Source organism: Amphiprion ocellaris, chromosome 19 (genome assembly GCF_022539595.1).
Source record: "Amphiprion ocellaris isolate individual 3 ecotype Okinawa chromosome 19, ASM2253959v1, whole genome shotgun sequence".
Taxonomy (NCBI): domain Eukaryota; kingdom Metazoa; phylum Chordata; class Actinopteri; family Pomacentridae; genus Amphiprion; species Amphiprion ocellaris.
This window is the reverse complement of record NC_072784.1, coordinates 20,469,754-20,488,325: the sequence shown is the minus strand read 5'-3', so window position 1 is coordinate 20,488,325 and position 18,572 is coordinate 20,469,754. Positions and strand designations below refer to the sequence as shown.

At 41.9% G+C, this 18,572-nt stretch overlaps 1 protein-coding gene across 4 annotated transcripts; it reads left to right on the top strand.

The window, feature by feature from the left end:
- Window positions 1-724: 724 nt before the first annotated feature.
- Window positions 725-11,260, top strand: raver1 (ribonucleoprotein, PTB-binding 1). Of its 4 annotated transcripts, none has more exons than XM_055004916.1 (15): window positions 725-1,096; window positions 2,106-2,172; window positions 3,371-3,840; window positions 5,042-5,233; window positions 5,326-5,446; window positions 5,528-5,628; window positions 5,747-5,782; window positions 7,093-7,171; window positions 7,705-7,907; window positions 8,025-8,106; window positions 8,249-8,391; window positions 8,552-8,623; window positions 8,735-8,869; window positions 9,073-9,138; window positions 9,252-11,260. In XM_055004916.1, exons 1-15 carry the CDS (start codon window positions 773-775, stop codon window positions 9,396-9,398), a joined length of 2,238 nt encoding a protein of 745 aa, XP_054860891.1. In that variant the 5' UTR covers window positions 725-772; the 3' UTR covers window positions 9,399-11,260. The 4 variants fall into 4 exon arrangements, with proteins under 4 accessions (XP_054860891.1, XP_054860890.1, XP_054860892.1 ...); XM_055004915.1 differs by having other exon boundaries at window positions 5,747-5,818; XM_055004917.1 differs by lacking the exon at window positions 5,747-5,782 and having other exon boundaries at window positions 7,090-7,171.
- The last annotated feature ends 7,312 nt before the right edge of the window (window positions 11,261-18,572 follow it).

Here is an 18,572-nt window from a genome sequence, read left to right as displayed (position 1 = left end):
TTTTGTGTGATACTGGCAATATGATACTGGCCTTTCCCTCCTGGACTGGACTCTGAAGCCCCTTGAAGGTTCTATGATGCCAAATGCAACACTTTCTCTGTATCTTTCAATGACAATGCGGATTATATTGTCCTATCAGCTGATACAACCTGCTACAATCCAGTGTAGAACTTCTGCAGTTTCACATTTTGCAGTAACATCCCTCTGATTTGCTGCCAAGAATGTACAATGTAATAATCAAAGCAAAGAGTAACTATTTTGAAGAATATAAAATATAAGACATGTTCTGACTTATTTCACGCGTTTTTGTTTACTACATAATTCCATATGTTTTCATTTATAGTTTTGATGCCTTGAGTGAGAATCTACTATGTAAATATCCATGAAAATCAAGAAAAAGTATTAAATGAGAAAGTGTGTCCAAACGTTTGGCTGGTGGAGTATATGTATGTGGTAATTGGACAAAGGAACTGGACAACAAAAATGCCAGTTGTGTTTTCTTTCAAAGAAGAAGGTAAAAAATAAAATTAAAAACAAATTTTTATTATTATTGTTGTTGTTATTATTAAATTTTACCGTTAATTATGTTCAGTTTTGAGTACAATATGGGGACACCGGTGGCCCCGCCCCTACACTCCGTTACGTCGTAGTCATGGAGATTGCGTCCCCGTCTCGTCCAATCAGGAGCGGCGCTGAGGCCATGTGTGTATTGTTTAAACTGCTCAAATCGGACAGAGTTTCCAGACCGACAAAACTTGCACCAAACTGAGTGATGGCGGCCGCCGTGTCTGTTAGCACAGCTGCCATAGACGAAACAACAGACACAGGGCCCAGTTTCGCCTCTCGTCCACTAAATGAAAATTACGACCTCGCCACGGATCAAGAAAACTGGGTGCCCGGAGATCGCCGCTATGCCGAACTCGTCCACGGAGAAGAGGACGTTACTCCGGGACGCGAGTGTCAGAGAAGGGTCGACGAGGACTTGACATCGCTGAGCTCTGAAGAGATTGAGAGCCGCTTGGAGAGAACCCGCCGGGAGTTTTACAACCGCAGGAAAATTATCATAAAAAACCTCCCCTCTGACGTTAGCAACCAGGTAAAAAAAAAAAAAAGACTAATCAACTGGTGATTTTAATCGTTGGATGATTGATTGACGGTGCCCTTTGGCTAATGTTAGCCTAGCTGCCAGCCTGCCATGCTACCAATGTTAGCCTGCTAGCCATTTAACTCGTTAGCTGCCTTTAACTTTGTGATATTTGGCTTTATTGTATATTAAGCTGGTTTAAAAGTCAACACACGTGTCATTGGTGGCAACCGAACTCCATTAGTATTTTCTTTGGATGTTGTGGATGAGGTTAGTTAGCTAACAGCACCCGCGTTGTCTGCCAGGTGGTCAGATAACTGTCAATAATGGTCATCTGTGGCCTGTATGACCTGACACTCCGGCCTTGTGGGTAAAAGTTCAGTAGCTTTGACATTCGTGGTTTTATTTCGCAATGCAAGCCTCCAAACCGAATTGTGGGCGATTCTAACGTATGAAGGGGGTGCTTTACAGGTGCACTGGAGCTTTTCCATCGGCCCATCTGTTGTTAATGCTGCCGTCTGGTTGTATCAGCTATGCCTGTGATTTACTCATGATGCTACATTTTTTTGGAACGTGCCTGACTCGTGGGGAGCGGTGGGCCTGCGGGCGGTACCATTGTTCATAGAGGTGTGGGGGGGGGGGGAGTAGTGGGAGTTCGAGATGTGAGTTGAAATATAACAAAGGGTGGAAGGCGTGGAGACAAAACGTTTCAGAAAATGCTAGACAGCATCGCTATTGGTTTGTGAATGGGCGAAAGCAGCGCAGAACAATTTCTCCTGCAACAATGACTGAGTTATTCGCCTCCCAAATTCCCCCCACAGGTGCACTTGTTGCTCATTTCCCAGTGGACATGAATGAGTTAATTATACAATGATCCAAATTTACAATCAAACAATCTACCCTTATATCATTAGCAAAATCTGCAGCTTGGAAAGTAACCTTTAATGTGTGGAGCCCAGATTGATGTGCATGTTGCAATGATAAACTTAAATGTGTGTGTAATTATTCTCTCTTCTTACAGGAGGTCCATGAGCTGTTGGGCAGCTATGACTTGAAGTACTGCTTTGTTGACAAGTACAAGGGCACAGGTTGGTGTAGCTGCTTCTCCATCATGTTAGGTATTGCATGTGCTTTGAGCTCAGTTTAAAGTATATTATATAACTATAAAGAAACAAAAATAAACTGAATAGCAAAAGAGACAATTCAGCTCAGTATTTGCTGCAGTCCTTTTGATAAGGTTCACCATCTCAAGGGCTATTTCCATAAAAAAGATAAGGTCCCTGACTCACTGAACAATAAAAACAAATAGACATGTCAAAACGTTCTTTAAACCTTCTGTAAAGACTTTGCTTAGAATGGCCAGTCATACAGTTACTTATCTATTTGGTTGACAAATGGTGTGTCACATTGCAGCGTCATCAATTCAAGTACAGCAAGACCATCAGTTTCCTTGTGTATATGACCTCACATGCCCTATGATGTGAGCTGCTTCTTTATTCTAGAGAATTGCTTGTTTTGCTCATGGATGAAGTGTATGAAAGAGCAGCTTGCCATTGAACTGAAAAAAACCCTGAACAAATAGCTTAGAATATGCATTTAAAATGGCTTTCCACATTGGCAGTGCAATGTTTCACTAGAAAGTGGCTGATAATAGTGGGCCTGAAAATTGCATGAGCCAGATGGTAAATTCAGGATATGTCTGGTATCCACCAAGCTGTTGTGGTATTTAGATGTGTTTTTTAATCTAGCTGGCTGGTATAAAGATATTACCTTTTTAAATGTGGATTTCAGACCCAACTGCAGATAAATTCTTGCATCCCTTCTGTTTTTCTCAAAACATGGATAACAGGATGTTGGTTTGACATGCAGCAACACAGTGTGAGGTGCTAGTATACCTCTGTAAAACATAGACAGGCATATTAGCATTGATGGACAGTGACATTAAAGCTCATACAGGTCTAGATGTGACTTCTTCTTGCTGTCAGTGATGCTCTGTCAGATAAAATGCCATTGATTCTCGGCAGTCACCATGGCAACCATTGTAGTTTCAATAAGGGTAAAGTTGCACTGGCATAAAAGACGGTGTGTGCTGACATCGTGCCACCGGCATTGTCTTTTATCACAGCTGCTACAGGGAGAAACGGTGTCACCACCAGGGTTTGCTCCCTGAGACCTGCTGCGGATGAAAATGGGTCTTTTTTTTCCTTAATGCTGACTGAACAAATGCCGCCTCCTCACTTTACACCAAATTTTGTGTTCCTCTCTTCTGTCTCCCATCACTCTTAGCATTTGTGACACTACTGAATGGGGAACAGGCGCAGTGTGCCATCAAAGAGTTCCACCAGCATGCGCTACGGGACAGGGAGATCACTGTGCAGCTGCAGCCAACAGACGCTCTGCTGTGCATCGCCAACCTGCCCCGTGCTTTCAGCCAGCAGCAGTTTGAGGAGTTGGTGCGACCCTTTGGCAACCTGGAGCGTTGCTTTCTGGTTTACAGCACCTCCACCGGGCATTCCAAGGGCTATGGCTTTGTGGAGTATATGAAGAAGGACTCGGCAGCCAGGGCCAAGTCAGAGCTCTTAGGGAAGCAGCTGGGCTCCCGCATGTTGTACGTCCACTGGACCGAGGTGGGCTCCCTCACTTACCCACTGCTGCACTCCAAATGCTTATGTGTGGACCGCCTGCCCCCAAGTCTGCTGACAGCCCAAGACCTTCGCAATGCCCTGGCTGACACCCATACACCGGTCTTCTGCCAGGTCAGATTGAGCACACCCAGAGAGAATACACAATACTGATTTTACACCAATAATAATGAATACAACCTTGACATGAAACTTGCTGTTGGCCTTCTATCCCTGGTGATTTTTTTTTGTGTGTGTGTGTGTGTGCAGCTCCTTTAAATTTATTCAATGCAAGGGCAGATTAATGAAATTTGGAGATCATTTTGAGCTTCTTGACTGTTATGTGCTGCTAAATATATCAAAAACATTTAAAATTCTCCCTGAAGGTGTGTGGGGATTCACTTTAGGGTTGTGTTACAAACCGCGTACCCTATATTTGATCTTCCAGTACCTTTCACCTTTACCCCAGTTTTTTTTATGTGGCCACTCAAAGTTTCTATAGCAATAGCAAATGCTGGTCTCTATGGCGATGACCACCTGACTCCCCCAGGTGGTGTCATTCAGCAAGCTTTTCTGGAATGAGAGAGAGGGGTGTCATTTTAGCACAGCACAGTCGTAGTTTTCTATTGTTTTGATTTTTTTAGGATTGTGGAAAAAGTGGTGATGATTTAGGACTGTGTGATTATTTAAGACAAACAGTTTTGTTTCCCAGTGTTAGTTTTAACAAGATACGACTGACTTGTTTATGAGGTTGTGAAATCCGGTGGCGTGAAATCACAAGGCCACATCTAGTCACTGCTGGTGAGTAAAGGCGCTTAAAAGCAAATTTCACAGCTACATGGTCAGAAGAAGAGTACTTTTATTAGTAACTGAACATTCAAGAGATGGTTTGATGTTTACAGGGCTTCCAGATTTGATCTGGATCTTCTATTATTTACATAAAATGAAGTCCTTACTAAGAGTGTTAAAATTCTGATCATTTGTTTTTTGGGTTGGGTCCTTCATGCTTAATATAAGTCTTAACTGAGAGGCTGGTATGAGAAGCTGTCACTGCTACATCAGTTAAAAGGAGTCACGCTGTTATTGGTGAAACAAACAAATTTGGAGGTTTTCTTCATGTTTTTTTTTTTTGTAGTTTAAGCAGTGATTCTTGTGCATTTCAAGGGTTTTATCGGACATTTTTAACATAAATGTCTTGTGTGCTAAAGTATGTATTCAACACTGAGAGTCGAAGGGAAAATTACTATTACTTCTGTGTGTTGTATTTATAGACGGCAGTATTTAGGCAGATTATGTCTGTGGATTTTAGAATCACTGTTTTAACTCCTCTCCACAGTTGGCTCAGGGACAAGATGGAAGTTTCCGGCGTTTTGCAGTGTTGGATTTTGCCACTGCAGAAATGGCCGAGGAGGCACAGCGACTCACAGATGGCAGGCTGCTGGGCGGGACGCACATCAGGGTGTCCTTCTGTGCCCCAGGCCCTCCTGGGAGAAGCATGTTGGCTGCTCTGATCGCCGCACAAACCATGGTATTAGATCAATACACTGCATTCACATGTCCAAAGTCTCCCGCTTGATTGCGCTTGTGCTGAATCTCCGTCTTGTGCTCCGTCCCTTCAAGGCTGTAAACAGAGGTAAAGGTCTTCTCCCTGATCCCACAGCCATGCAGATACTCACAGGCCTCAACAACCCTGCCACCCTTAAAATGCTGCTCAACCCTCTGTCACAGGGACACAAACAAGGTGAGAAGACCACAGTTGCTTTTAAACAATGGTTCGAAGATTTGTTCTGGTGCTGTGGATCTTGATGTAATTTATGTCCAGGTATCCTCGGCGCAGCCCCTACAATGCCGCTGCTGGCCAACCCCGCTCTCTCTGCTGCCCTGCTCCAGTTGCTCCTGCAGAACCAGGCCAAGGCCCAGCAGGTACTGCTGCCTTTTAACCTTTGCTCTGACATGTTCCTTCAGACTGTTTTTAAATCATCCTCTGCGACACATATAGAATTTCTTCCCCACTTTCTGCTCTGTCCTTCTTCACCATTAGCAAGCCTTTCTGGGAAATCATCTTCTGTGGGCTCAGGTGCTGCACAATAAAGAAAACCCTCTAGTGCCTTGTGTGAGTGATAATGGTGTTTGTGTTTGGCTATCAGAGTGTGAGGTGAAGCTCGACGGATCCAGAGGGCTGTACTACGAAGGCAGACTAGTGGGTTAGCGAGGTATGGTGAGCTTAAATGTCAAGAAGGTAGCTCTCTTTTTGAGCTGGCTAGATGGTAACCATGGTAACCTATGCTGTGGAGCTAACCTGGTCCAGAGCAGGTTTTGTTCAGAGTTTTGGATGCAAATCGGCTGGAAGAAGCGTCTCCTTTTAACCAAATCCTTTCCTGACTTCTCTGTTAATGATACTGATTCTCGGCTGAGGGAATACATTGCATCTGCAAACCTGTTTAGCTGTATGTTACTAATGCCACTGAGCAAAGCTGTGCAGTTATAGTATCACACACTGTATGCATCGTGTTGCCATGGGAACCCAACATGTATTCAGCTGCAGAAATCACTTAAATATATTTTTATGTTGGCCTGATTTGCTGCGAAGTTCGTTTACACTGCTGGTACTGCAACAAATTCAAAAACTGACGATTCTACTGGTATTTATTCCCGAGATCATTCAATCAGTAATGTTAATTTCACTTAGATTTTCGAAAAATTTAAGTGATATCCTGCATTATGGGACAGTGTCAGACCTACTGTATCATTTGCAGTAGCAGCTTTTTTTTTTTTCAGAAATAAAGTTGATATTCTCCTCCATTAAAACAGCCTGTTGACTGAAGCGGCTCCACGCGATTATTTCGTTTTGTACAGAAGAAGAGTCACGTGACACGTTAAATGGCCCCTTTTATGTGAATGTGGTCAGAGTTTGAAGCAGAAAGTCTGAGTTAACTAAGAAAGTTGAAAACCTCCTTCATGGTACCTGTTAAGTCTGACTGGGATTTTAGTTTTTGCCCAGCCGACTTGCACAAAGTAAGCCTGCTTTGTCAGACTGGTTTCTTAGTACAGCCCTCTGGTCTTTTGATATGATTGGGTGATAGAAAAAGCATTGGCTGGGCAAGCTCTCGCTAGGAAAGTGTGAGGTTTTTGTGTGTGTGTGTGTGTGTGTGTGTGTGTTTTTTTTTTTTTTTTTTTTTGTTAATCTGAGTGATGTAATAGGTGTACTACTCCATTTGTGTGCCAAAATTGTAAATAACTATTCTGTAAGGACATAATTCCACATGTGGTGAGTAAACCTCGGTGCTGATTAAGTGTGCTCGTGTGGTTCAGAGGGGCTGGAGTGTTATAGCAGGGCTGTGTGACCCTCTTGTGACTCTGAACTCTAATCTCTCCTTTGGCCAGCAGGCTGGACTCATCGGGGAGAATCCTCTGGCTGCTCTGCCTGTCCAGCAGGGTGTCCATCTGCTCGGAGACCTGCCCCAAGGTTTGGCATCCGTCAGCTCCAGCCGTAGCTCCTTGAGCCACAAACTGCATGTCTTTGCTTTGCCTCTGATGATAAACATCTGTATCCCCCTTTGCCTGTTCATGCTACTCTTTACATTACTCGCAGTGTCTCGGTCATGTTGCTAGATTAGAAGCAGTGTGATGTACACTACTTATTTATGTGTATTATTTTCTACGTTATAGATTAATACTGAAGATTACCACTGTTTTGTTTACAACATAATTCCATATGTATTCTATCATAGCTTTGATGTCTTCAGTGTTAATCTACAATGTAGAAAATAATTAAATAAAATCTATTGAATGAGAAGGTGTGTCCAAACTTTTGACTGGTAGTGTAATAGAGTTCTATACCTGTAAAATTCTGTATGAATGTAATTAGTATGAATTTGTCATTCTGTATGAAGTTGATATACAAATCTTGTTTCCCCTATGAGAGGTAGCCAAAATGATCAGTAACTAAACATGCCATTAATATTAATGGACAATTGCGGATGGCTCTGTTTTCCCTAGGTGGTGTAGTGCCAGGTCTGGGTCTGCAGACGGATCCCCTGCCCCCTCTAAAGTCAATGCCACTGGGTAGAGCCCTGGCAAGGGAGCAAGAGTCCCCCACATCAGCGGGCGCCTTCCCCCAGACTTCCTCTCCCACCCTACAGGGCATCTCAATGCCCCTGATGGGTGGCATGATGGGGGCAGATGGCCTCACAGCACAAGGGGTGAGATCCGAAGTCATTTCCATTATATATTTTGAGCTATTTGTACTTTTTTCGCCTACCTTTTTTACTTCTTCAAAATGGAAGAAAAAACAGAATCTCCCTTTTCCCTCATGTCAGGTATCCATACTCGGAAATCCTCCAAAAGATGCAAATCTTCCCCAGAGTGCTTTCCTCAATGTCAACAACGTTTTTCCCTCAGGTGAAGTACTTCTTTTTTTTTTTTTCCTCTATGGGTCAGATTCTCCTAATCAGCAGTCTGCTCCTGCTTGCTGCATCAACTTAGGTATTCAGATAAGCATATCCACTGTATAATATCTAACTGCCCCCTCTCTCTACTCCAGGAGGAAACTGCAGACCTCACCCTTATAGGAAGAGGCCAACGCTGACTAATGTGTCCAACCAGCACGCACACCAGAGCATACAGCCAAATTACAGCCTGCGTTACCAGGATTCCTACAGCCCCGAGTATCCTCCTCTACACCAGGTAAGTTCTATCACTTTTTCTTTGACTTTTTAAACTTATGTCCTTCTGACATTACTTTGCAAGTCATGGTGGCCTGTTGAAATCACGTGCCTGACTGCTCATTGCTGCCAATTTATTAAGCAATATGATGTGATGTGGCCTCATGACCATCTCTCCTCAGGATCCCCTGGCCCACTTATACGAACAGCAGGAGAACCTTGATGCTGGAGCTTTGGCTGGATTCGGTCAGCAGGTAGTGTTGAGCGAACTACACCTTTGGGTTTTTTTTTTGTTTGTTTTTTTGCGTCATTAAATGAAATGCACACTGCGCTTTAGTAATAACGTTGTGAATTTGTCTCTGCAGCTCTCCCGTTACCCTGAATACAGTGAGCGGTTTCCCCTCTACAGTTACCCTTCCAGCCCACCCCTGTCCTCATACTTCAGCTCAGGGCCCGAGGGCTCCAGTAATGGGAGCCTCCCAACCACACAGCTCAACAGGGTAAACCCAAACCTTTGAACTGATTTAGACTAGTTTTCTTCTTGAGCTATTGATTACTACAAGAACACAAAGATGGCACTATAAGAGATAAAAAGCAGAGGGTGAAGTTCTAAGAATAAGCCGGTGTTAAATAATTAATGCTGCGCTGCGAGTGCCTGAATAGCAGAAGTCCAGGTCACTGAGAGTTGCCTGTTTTTCCTCAGGCTGTGGGGATGCCTCCTGTGAGCCACACCACCGACTTCCCGCCAGGTCTGGGGAATGTCATGAAGGTAATTTAGAGACTCTATTGTTTATTGGAGTTTTTGTACCCAGTTTTTTACTTTTACGCCAAGTTACTCTTCACCGATTCTTTTTCATTTTTATATTTTTCTGGTAATTATAGACTCCCATTGGTAGCCACAAGCGAGTCTTCTCCCGGCTGATCCCATCCCCGGAGCCGAGCCCTGAGGGCGGCTACGTGGGCCAGCACTCCCAAGGCCTCGGTGGTCACTATGCAGACTCCTACCTTAAGCGTAAGCGTATATTCTAAATACAGCTGAATGCTTCTTGCCTCATGAGTAGCCATTCAACAGCCAGGACACAGTGGCATCTCCTCCCCATCTCCTTCAGTGGACTTTGTAGCTTGGCGGTCCTTGGATTTGTCTCCTGTGTGCTCCTGTGAGTGACCCCTGGAGGGCGCTGAGGAGTGCAGCCTGTTGCTGTCTGGACAGTTGTCACTCCGTGGGAAATTATTGGTTGTTTGATTTGTTTTTTTTTTCCCCTCTTTTCTTCTGTGCGTGTATGATTATGGCATGTTTGTAAATTAAGTTTTTACTTTTTCCTATTTTTATTTGATTTTTAATTTCCTGTTGAAAAATGTGTACAGTGAGAAAAAATGGTTAATTAGCTAATGGAGTCTTTTCTTTTAAGCATTTTTTAAAAATTATTATTCCTGTACTGAGTGTGGCATATCGGCAGATCTACAGTTTGGCCAATTTTCAGCGGCAGCCCATAGGCTGCTTTTTATAATTGACATCTCACTGCAATGTCATGCTGTTCACAATTTCTGGCAAAGGGACTTGCATAGTGTAAAAAGCTTTACTTCAAAGGCTCTACTTTTTAAAATGGCCTTGCTAATTCCATGTAAAAAAGTTCATTAGTTTGTTTAATGAGATGGTGTTTTGTGTTGTGGTGGTTTTTTCCTGTTTTCCCCTTTACTGCCACAGGGTTGTATATTTTGCTGTTAAACTTTTTCTGGATTCAGGCATTTTTCTCATTGGTTAACGTGCAACTTTCCATCCACCAATGATTGATGTATGTACCAGAGTTTGTATTATGAGGTGAAGCTTTTTACCTTTCTGGGATGTTTTCTCAAGCCTTAACTTTTCCATGTTGTTCGTCTTTTGATCCACACCCTCCAGCCTGTCTGACTCTTACTTTTTCCTCCACATTGGTTGTCGAGTGATGCACTTGGAGGGCACACTAATTTGTTCTCACCTGTAGAAGTTGCCGTTTCAAGTCTCCTCTCACTCACATGTCCAGGAGTTGACTATTTTCTGTGTTTACGTGGGTTCTGCATTGCTAAGTTGAATTTTGAATGTCTTTAAAAGTCTACACCACGCCTGAATGGTTGAGCTGGGTGGGTGGGGCGGTGGACACGGGCTGTGTGCCACCTCTGGAGCTGTCAGCAGATGGTGAATACAGGAACACGACTCCCTGGCGAGTGGCTCAACTCTCAGCTGAATTCTCTAAATGAGTACATGGCAGCCGGAATGATGTGCGCAGCCAGTGTTCAAAGTTTCCCAGTAATGGTGGGAGTTAAGTCTGTCTGGGGAGATACTAATGGAAGCTAGTGGCAGATGATTGGTCAGTGACATGGCTGTCTTCGTTTCTTTCTTTTTTTAAAAAATTTTTTTGAATAATTATCTGGTTGACAGTTTGATTGTGAAAAACCCATTACCTCTGATTTCTGCTCGGAAATGCAGCTACACTTGAGCCTCAACAGTGTTATCTGTGATCTCATCCTGCCCTGTGTTGGCTTCCCTCTTCATTTACCATTTCTGTGTTATTTGCTGTGTAAATAGTTAAAGCTTGATCTTTTTTTTTTTTTCTCGCCCCCGAGTCCAAAACAGTTGTTTTCTTGAATCTTACCTGCCTCTGGTCTGGTGTTTTGAATGAAATTTGCTGCTCTTTGTGTTTTTCTTGTCCCCCCCCTCCATATGTTTGAAAGCTGACGTGACCAAGAGTAGCACCACAGCAGACTGCTCATGTTGTGTATGGACCAAGAGATGCAGCTGTACTGTATGATCATCATTCACTCTGAGTGATTTACCTGCTACCCTCTCATCTGTACCACCATGATTGTCTCTGTATGTGTGTGTGATGTGCGCAAGTAAATGTTATTTAAACTCATCAGTTCTTGTGAACTTATTTACCAGAACGTTTAGATTCAAGCCAATATAAAAATCTTTCTTTGTTGCCCCAAAGATTTAACTTTTTAAGTTGTTGGCATGTTTAGTTCAACACTTAATTAGCTCTTTATGCAGCGATGCCATTAGAGTTTAAATTTTAGACAAATTAAGCTTGGAGCTGAGTTCTTACAGTAGCTTGTAACAGAAATGCTTAATTGGTAGTTTCTGCCTGAAAAGCCAGAAACCTTGATTGCAGGAAAGAGGCACCTCTGATCATTTATTTTTCTTTCTACATCAAAAGAATGTTGATGTAGTCATTCCAGAGAACCAAATCAACACTTGAAAATACCAGAGAAATATTATCTGTAGTGTTAAAGAAGAAGAAAAAAGACAGAAAATGGCATGTGTGGTTGAGAACACCAACCTCTAAGGTGCCTTGAGTTGTGTAACTTTTATTATGTCATTGTTCAGTGCTAAAAAGTCAAACCTCTGCTACTGGCTGAAAATAAAGCATCTGAGTGGAAGACAAAGGTACACTAGGTGCAACCCTGAACTTATCCTACGTTATAAACTAATGTGCTTTAGATCTAGGACATAGAAGTTACACAAATCCTTCAGGTTTAACATGCACAAGTCAACACATTGTGGTTTGATTTTAACTACACAAGTAATGAACCAAAAGCACTTCTTCTCAATCAGCTGATGTTTTGCTTTACTGGTTCACTAAGCAGCAACAAAAATGATGCTTCTGCATATGGGTGTGGTAGACCCAAAACATGAAGTAAACAGAGGAGAAGATGCATCCAAACATTTGAGCGATAAAGCTTGTGGATGCAACCCAGACTGCAAAAAATCTCTGCTATCGTTGCCCCATGTGGGGAAAAAGAAGCTCAGACAGATTCTGTATTAGTGTTTCGTGATGTACGGAATGTTTAATAATTGATAACCAAACCTGCTTCTGCTGCTGCTGCTAAGGTGCCTTTGCACTTTTTGCTGTGCGTTTCATTTACAACGTGTTGTTTAACAGGCTCCATCGGTGCTGCATTGCCGTGAATGTGACCTGTATGAATGTTAAGAAGGTTGCTGCTAAGAGGATAATTTGTGCTCCCTGAATGGATAATTATTTAACAACAAATTCAGTCAGTCATCAGCTCTAAAGGCTTGATAACAAGTTGCACAAAAGAAAAAAAGAACTGATGAAACATGTCAAACTGAGAAGTGTGTGAATACATTTCAGTCTGATTAGGCAGCCTGATGACATTCAGACTTTATTAAAAACAACAAACTAAAGTAATAACTTCAAATGTCAGCCGTGTTCTTATAGATCTCGTTTTTTCGACGTATTCTGGAGGTGACGGCAGGTCAGCAGAGATCTCATCAGACAGATGTGAAATGCTTAAAGCCGTCGGCCCAGATGATTGACTGGAGGATTCCAACCCTTCAGACTGAGGTGCTAAAGGCCAAGAGGTAGTTGCTTTCCTCTCAGCGGCCATCAGGATGAAAAGCTTTGATTAACTGTTATTCTTGAGGTCCCCACTGAGCCTTGAGGAGTCGAGCTGCTGATGGAGATTTCCCCCGACAGGCAAAAACACAACTGGCCATAAAACTCCCTTTTTATAACCACTGATATTGTTCGTGACATTTCTGAAAGAGAGGCGGTTTTACTTTATGCTTGGGTCTGTCACGGCGTATCACTTAAGACATAAATCAGTAGGAGAAACACTCCTGTTTTTTATCATCAGCCTGTAAAGGACAGTGGAAATGAGAACATTATGAAGAACTGATGGGGTTGTTTTTCACACCTGCTGGCATTATATTAATGCGTTCTCCCTGCCTCTGGGTTTATTTCTGTAATATTTATCTGTAATGTTTCTTGCACCCCAGAACTGTGTTTCTCATACCTGCAGCCAGTCTACCCAGAGTTCTCAGAGGGATCCGCTGAGGCTTGGTGGACGCTGTGTCAGACACATTTAGATTTCTGCCTTTCATATTTCCACCCACACAGTTACCCTGCACAGTTGCTGGTGAATGCTGCTGAAACCTGCGATTTTCCCAAATACATAGAGGAAGGAGGCACAAGCTCTGAAGGCAGATCACTGCAGCAACGTTCATCACAAATTACAAGCAGAAAAATAAAGGCAAAATTATTGTTTTTTTTGTGCCGTTATGTGTCCTGTGGGATTGAGAATGTAGCCGCGCTCTCACTTTATTGCCTGGTGTGCGTTGAATGGAAATTAGTGTGTTGAAATATTCACCGTATATACGCCGTATTCTACATGAAAAACACACTAAATTCACACGTGCTGTGATTTATTACGGCTTTATTTCGGTGTACGAGCTACAAAGTGTAACCAAATAGGGTCTGTCACAAGAGCTGTTTATAGCAGGATTAGTCATAGAAAACAGCCCACTCCCCCCTGTGACAAACAGTCTATAAAACAGCAGAAGATCTCAGCAGACCAGGGGAAAGCTACTAGTCTGCATTTCGTTTTAATTCACAAGAGGGGGGAAAGCTGTTTGGTCTGAAAGGTGCTCCTGCTCTTACATCCAAACAAGATTAGAATATAGTAAGGATTTGAATTCCAAGCCCGAACACGTAGCCTTATCCCCCCCTCGAAATAAGCTTGGGTGTTGTTACACTCTTCATTTTCATCTTTTCCACTCGATCCTCTGTGTGACTGTATATCACGGTGCCACTACAAAATTAGATAACCACTTCTGGTTATGGGAAATAAAAGCGATGTTCCCAGTGCAGTGTTATTGTCTAGAAGCACTGGAACGACACACTTGATTTTTTTTTTTTAAATGAACAGAAAAACAAAATGTTTTGCTCTTTTTCTCAGAAGCATTGCACATATAGTTTCATATTGTTTCTTGAGTATTTATTAAACATCTCCAGGAATAATTCAGACATTGCTCGCAGCAAATTAGATTCTACAGTCTTTCTGCCACACAAAAACTCATTTCTTCAAGAATTATCCCTCATCTTGCTTTCTTGTTGAATCATGAACCCTGTCTGACATTCTCATCATTAATGGCCCACACTTTCATCTGAAAAAGAAGCTTTCATTACCCTTATTTCTTCTGCTGCATTAGTCTCTTCCACTGCCACTACTGAATTACAAGATATTGTGTGGACACTGTATCTCTGACCGCTGCTGCCTCTATTTTTGATCAAAGAATTGAAGTGTACTTTTCCACTGAACTCCCTGTATGCTGCTTAAAAGCCTATGATGTAAAACTGGCGAACAAATATACAGATTCATTCAAAAACAGCATAATCAGAAATCTAAAACAAAGGACCATAACCTGCCAAATTAATTTCTTTTAATGCAGTGACTCACACCAGTGGAATGCATGCTGTTAATGTTTTCTAGTGCTATTAAAGGTTAATATGGGCCACTTATCAAATAAATATTTCAATATATCCATAATTTAATTAAGGAAAAAAATCTTAATTTGCAGTTTTCCTGGTAAATCATCAGTCATTTATTTCTCACAAGTGCATTTATGAAACACGCACAGGGCCATTCTGACACTTGATTCCCATCTCAATTTGCCATTACAGCTCAATAACGTCATTATCAGAAGTTCTTAGTAGCTATGAAATCTAGTTATCATGTCATTTGAAGTCTCGCTGATCGCCAGCTTGTCCCTGAAGTGAAACACTGCCTCACTTCCCCCGACGCAACACTGAATCTGTTGCTGCTCTGCTTTCAGCTAGATGGACATCTCAGGAATTGATTTGGAGAAAAACAAGACAATACTTAGATGAAGATGAGGTGAAAAGTGATGGCTCGTGCCACAGCTCGTCCCAGACTTGCTTATGAATGATTGTGATTTTGAAAGTTACTCAGTGTGTGGAGGATTTTTGCAGCTCTACTCCAGCGTTAGCTTTGAATCAGCGTGAGTCTTTACACACATGCACTCAGCGTGGACAGGAGGACAGTCCGCCTCCACCGCTGCACCTCCACAGAAAAAGAAAAAGACAATCTCAAGTTATTTCAGGAATCCTTTCAACACTTAATATAAACAACCTGATAGCCTGCTGGGATGCTGTTATATATGGCTGTCCCAACACCCTTATATTTCATCTCCTCTTCCTCTCTCTCTCGCACACGTCCGAGCAATTTATTTTTCATCATCCTACATATGTCTAAACACAAACCTGGAAGCCTCACATGCAGACACACACGTACACATTAGCTGCCAGACTATTGCTCACTGTCAGGAAAGAGGTGTGGATTAATATTTCATGGCCCTCCACTGGAAGAAAGTGGATCTATTTCCCAGCATTCCCTGATGTCCAATGTGTAGACTCCATGTGGGCCAGAGGCCAGACAGGCTGATGATGCTCTTTCTGCTGGACATGCAGAGTTCACTTCCTCGTGTAATTAACCGTAAATGAAACTTTGTCCTCAAGTTCAGTTCCTACATAGATATAGAGATATACATATGCATATTTCATCCTGTGCACTCTACTGCCCAACCAACCTTAAAATCAAAACAGAATGCACTTGTTTTCCTCAGCCTGCAAATCCACATCTTCCACATGTCCTGAATAAGTAGACTGCTTGGCATTTCAATTATTCCTCGCAATATGACTGTATAACATGGAGAGCAGTTTGGCGAGGTTGGTCATAATAAATCAGACGCTTACTAAATGAAGTGTGCAGCTGACCAAAGCAAACAGGTTTTTTTTCCACACCACAATGCAGCGCTCCAGTCTGCACTGTGGTCACTTCATCATCCACTTCATGCCACTTTCATTACTTTTTCAAAAAACATGCATAATTATATGGCACGGTTCCATTTAAATGCCATCAAGGGGAACTTTATTCCATTTAAATGCTGTTTTACATTCAAATATTAGAAGTTAGTGGGTGTTTCTGAAGCATCTGAAATTTCTTGCACAAGCAACGGGATCAAAATGTGTTTGCATCCAACAGAAAAATATCCCGCTGCTCACATTTCCAAGGTCTGCATGCTTTTTTATTTTTTACTATTTATTGGTTAGGGTTTTGTGCAGATGAAGGTCATGTGGCCAAAAGCCTGGGAAGTTAATAAAAGTCAAACGGCACTGCGTATGAACATTTTCCCTTTGTATTTGGTCAAGGTTTTCGAGATGAAATGAAAGCATTTTTTTTCGTCAGTATGCAGGCGTTTCAAAAAGGACTCCTGGAGTCTTTGTGCACTCATTTGCATTCTGATGAGGCCACTGAATCATATGTTTAATTGTTCTGAAATTGTTCTACAGAGAGAAATTCCTTACCGGGGAGTTCAATTCAACTGAAAATTAGTATTTTACATTTAAAGGCCGAGGTGTTTCCCAGAGGAACAATCTTCCAATCTGTGATTCTGATAATCAGCCCAGAGTTGCCTTTTTAGTGTCTTTCTGAACTTCTCTAGCGCCCTAAACAGCATTTCAATTATTGTTTTTTCAGCTTCAAATAGGAAAAGACTACGTTCACATTTTCTCTCTGCCAGCTTTTTTCTTTTTTTTTCTCCTTCCATTCATTGTAAGGACATGCTCTACAGATGACAATTTTCTCTCAAGGAAAAGGCATTGAATACACTTTAGAGCATCTGCCCTGACAGAGTTTAATCCTTTAAAGTTGAAATTCAATTGAAGATTTATTCTGTGTTGCAGCAGGGATGTAGAGCAGGAAACAAATACCATTAGCAGTAACAGCTAAAGTATAAGATGGACCTGCAGCATGTGTACTGCACCTGATGTGGAGCTAAACATAAATCATTTTGTCAGAATTGTTGCTTGTTTCAAGGGCAAAAGATTTTTCATTTTTAAGCTCAGTAGGTTGTAAATTATGAGGAAATGTGATGGTTGATATGTAAATCCTGAACAGACACCGGCTGAGTGATTCCGTGTTACACTCCTGATATTTCTATTAAAAAAACCCCACATTTTCTGACTGTATTCCACAAGCATGCCGTTGAGTCCGTAGATGTTCCTCAAAGCGATCAAGACATTACGAGGTCGTGTGTATTTGACCCACACATCATCCGACATACACATCAGTATGAAGCTTCTCCAAATAAATCTGCATAAAGCAGCGACAGACCTTCAACAAGCTGACATTATCAGCCTTCAATTTTTAACTCATTTTAAAAATGCAACAAGCAAAAAAAAAAAACCAAAAAAGGTTGAATTGTGCTTGTTTTATTCAGCTAAGAGAGCACTTCTAAAATTAGCCCTGTCCTGGCTTTTAAAGATACAGACAAAATGATTAATGCTTTTCTGTTTCAGTCTGAACTCCAGTGATTCTGTAGCCTCCGTCGCCAAGCTTCTGCAGCTTCGGTTTTAATGCAGCTACCACAATTTTTCCAAATTAGTTGGAGTTGCTTTGAGTTTTGTGGAAAGTATTACATGATTGAGCACAAGAATTGTTCCCAGGGCCAGGCTAAAGCAGATGGCCTCTGTGGTGCTTAACCTTTTATCCAGACTCAGTTCTGAATAAATCCAGGGACGATGATACATTTAAGAATCACTACAACTGACACACAATAGCTAAATGTGCTACTTTTCATACAATATCACCTAAACATCTGTGGGCTTTGCAGTGGCGTCCCTCAGCTCATCTTAAACAGCCTGATGTGCTAAATTATTGCAAATGACTCTGCTGTCTGCGTACTATATGTCCTTATTCTGTCTGTTTACCTGCAGCGTATTGGTTTGAAGTTTAATATCACAGCTCAGAGCAATATTTCTTCCCATCAAAGACATAAAAACTGAAAATGCAGCATGTTTTTTGTGCCTTCCTGCATGCACCAAAATATGAGTAAAATACTGATTTGATCTCGACTAAGGCAGGAAAGAAATGTGGACAAGAAGAAAACAACTCAGTGTCAGAGTGTCAGTCTATTTCTAAAGCCAGTAATTACAGTATAGATAGAAACCAGTCTAAAACCCAGCTAGCGGTGAGGCTGCGTGACGCATGAGAGAAAACAAAATTTGTTGATTTAGTGGTTTGGAACAAGTGTCTTTCTGTGTTTGTTCACTTGTTTCAGGAGAAAGTATGTGATTTATGATGGGTGGCGTTACAAAGGAGCAGATTTATTGTTAGAATATAGAGGATATTTTGATTTTTTTTTAGTAAAGAGTGATATTTTCTTTTAAGTATTATTAGGAATCTTTTGATATTCCTTCAATTTCTCTCTGCTCCTTTCTGTTTCAGTCTATTAGAGAGCTACCATCGCCTTTTGGGAGACATGAGGGGATGCTTTCAGGGGACACCAAGGACAAAGTGGACTTTTATGTAACTCTTAGTGGCGCCACTCCCCAAAACAGCTCTCCT

Excerpts from the sequence above, each read along its gene's own strand:
- raver1 (XM_055004915.1), top strand. The coding sequence starts at position 773 with ATGGCGGCCGCCGTGTCTGTTAGCACAGCTGCCATAGACGAAACAACA. Across the intron at positions 5,447-5,527 it reads GTCACAGGGACACAAACAAG|GTATCCTCGGCGCAGCCCCT; the intron begins GTGAGAAGACCA and ends ATTTATGTCCAG. Across the intron at positions 8,107-8,248 it reads CAACAACGTTTTTCCCTCAG|GAGGAAACTGCAGACCTCAC; the intron begins GTGAAGTACTTC and ends TCTCTACTCCAG.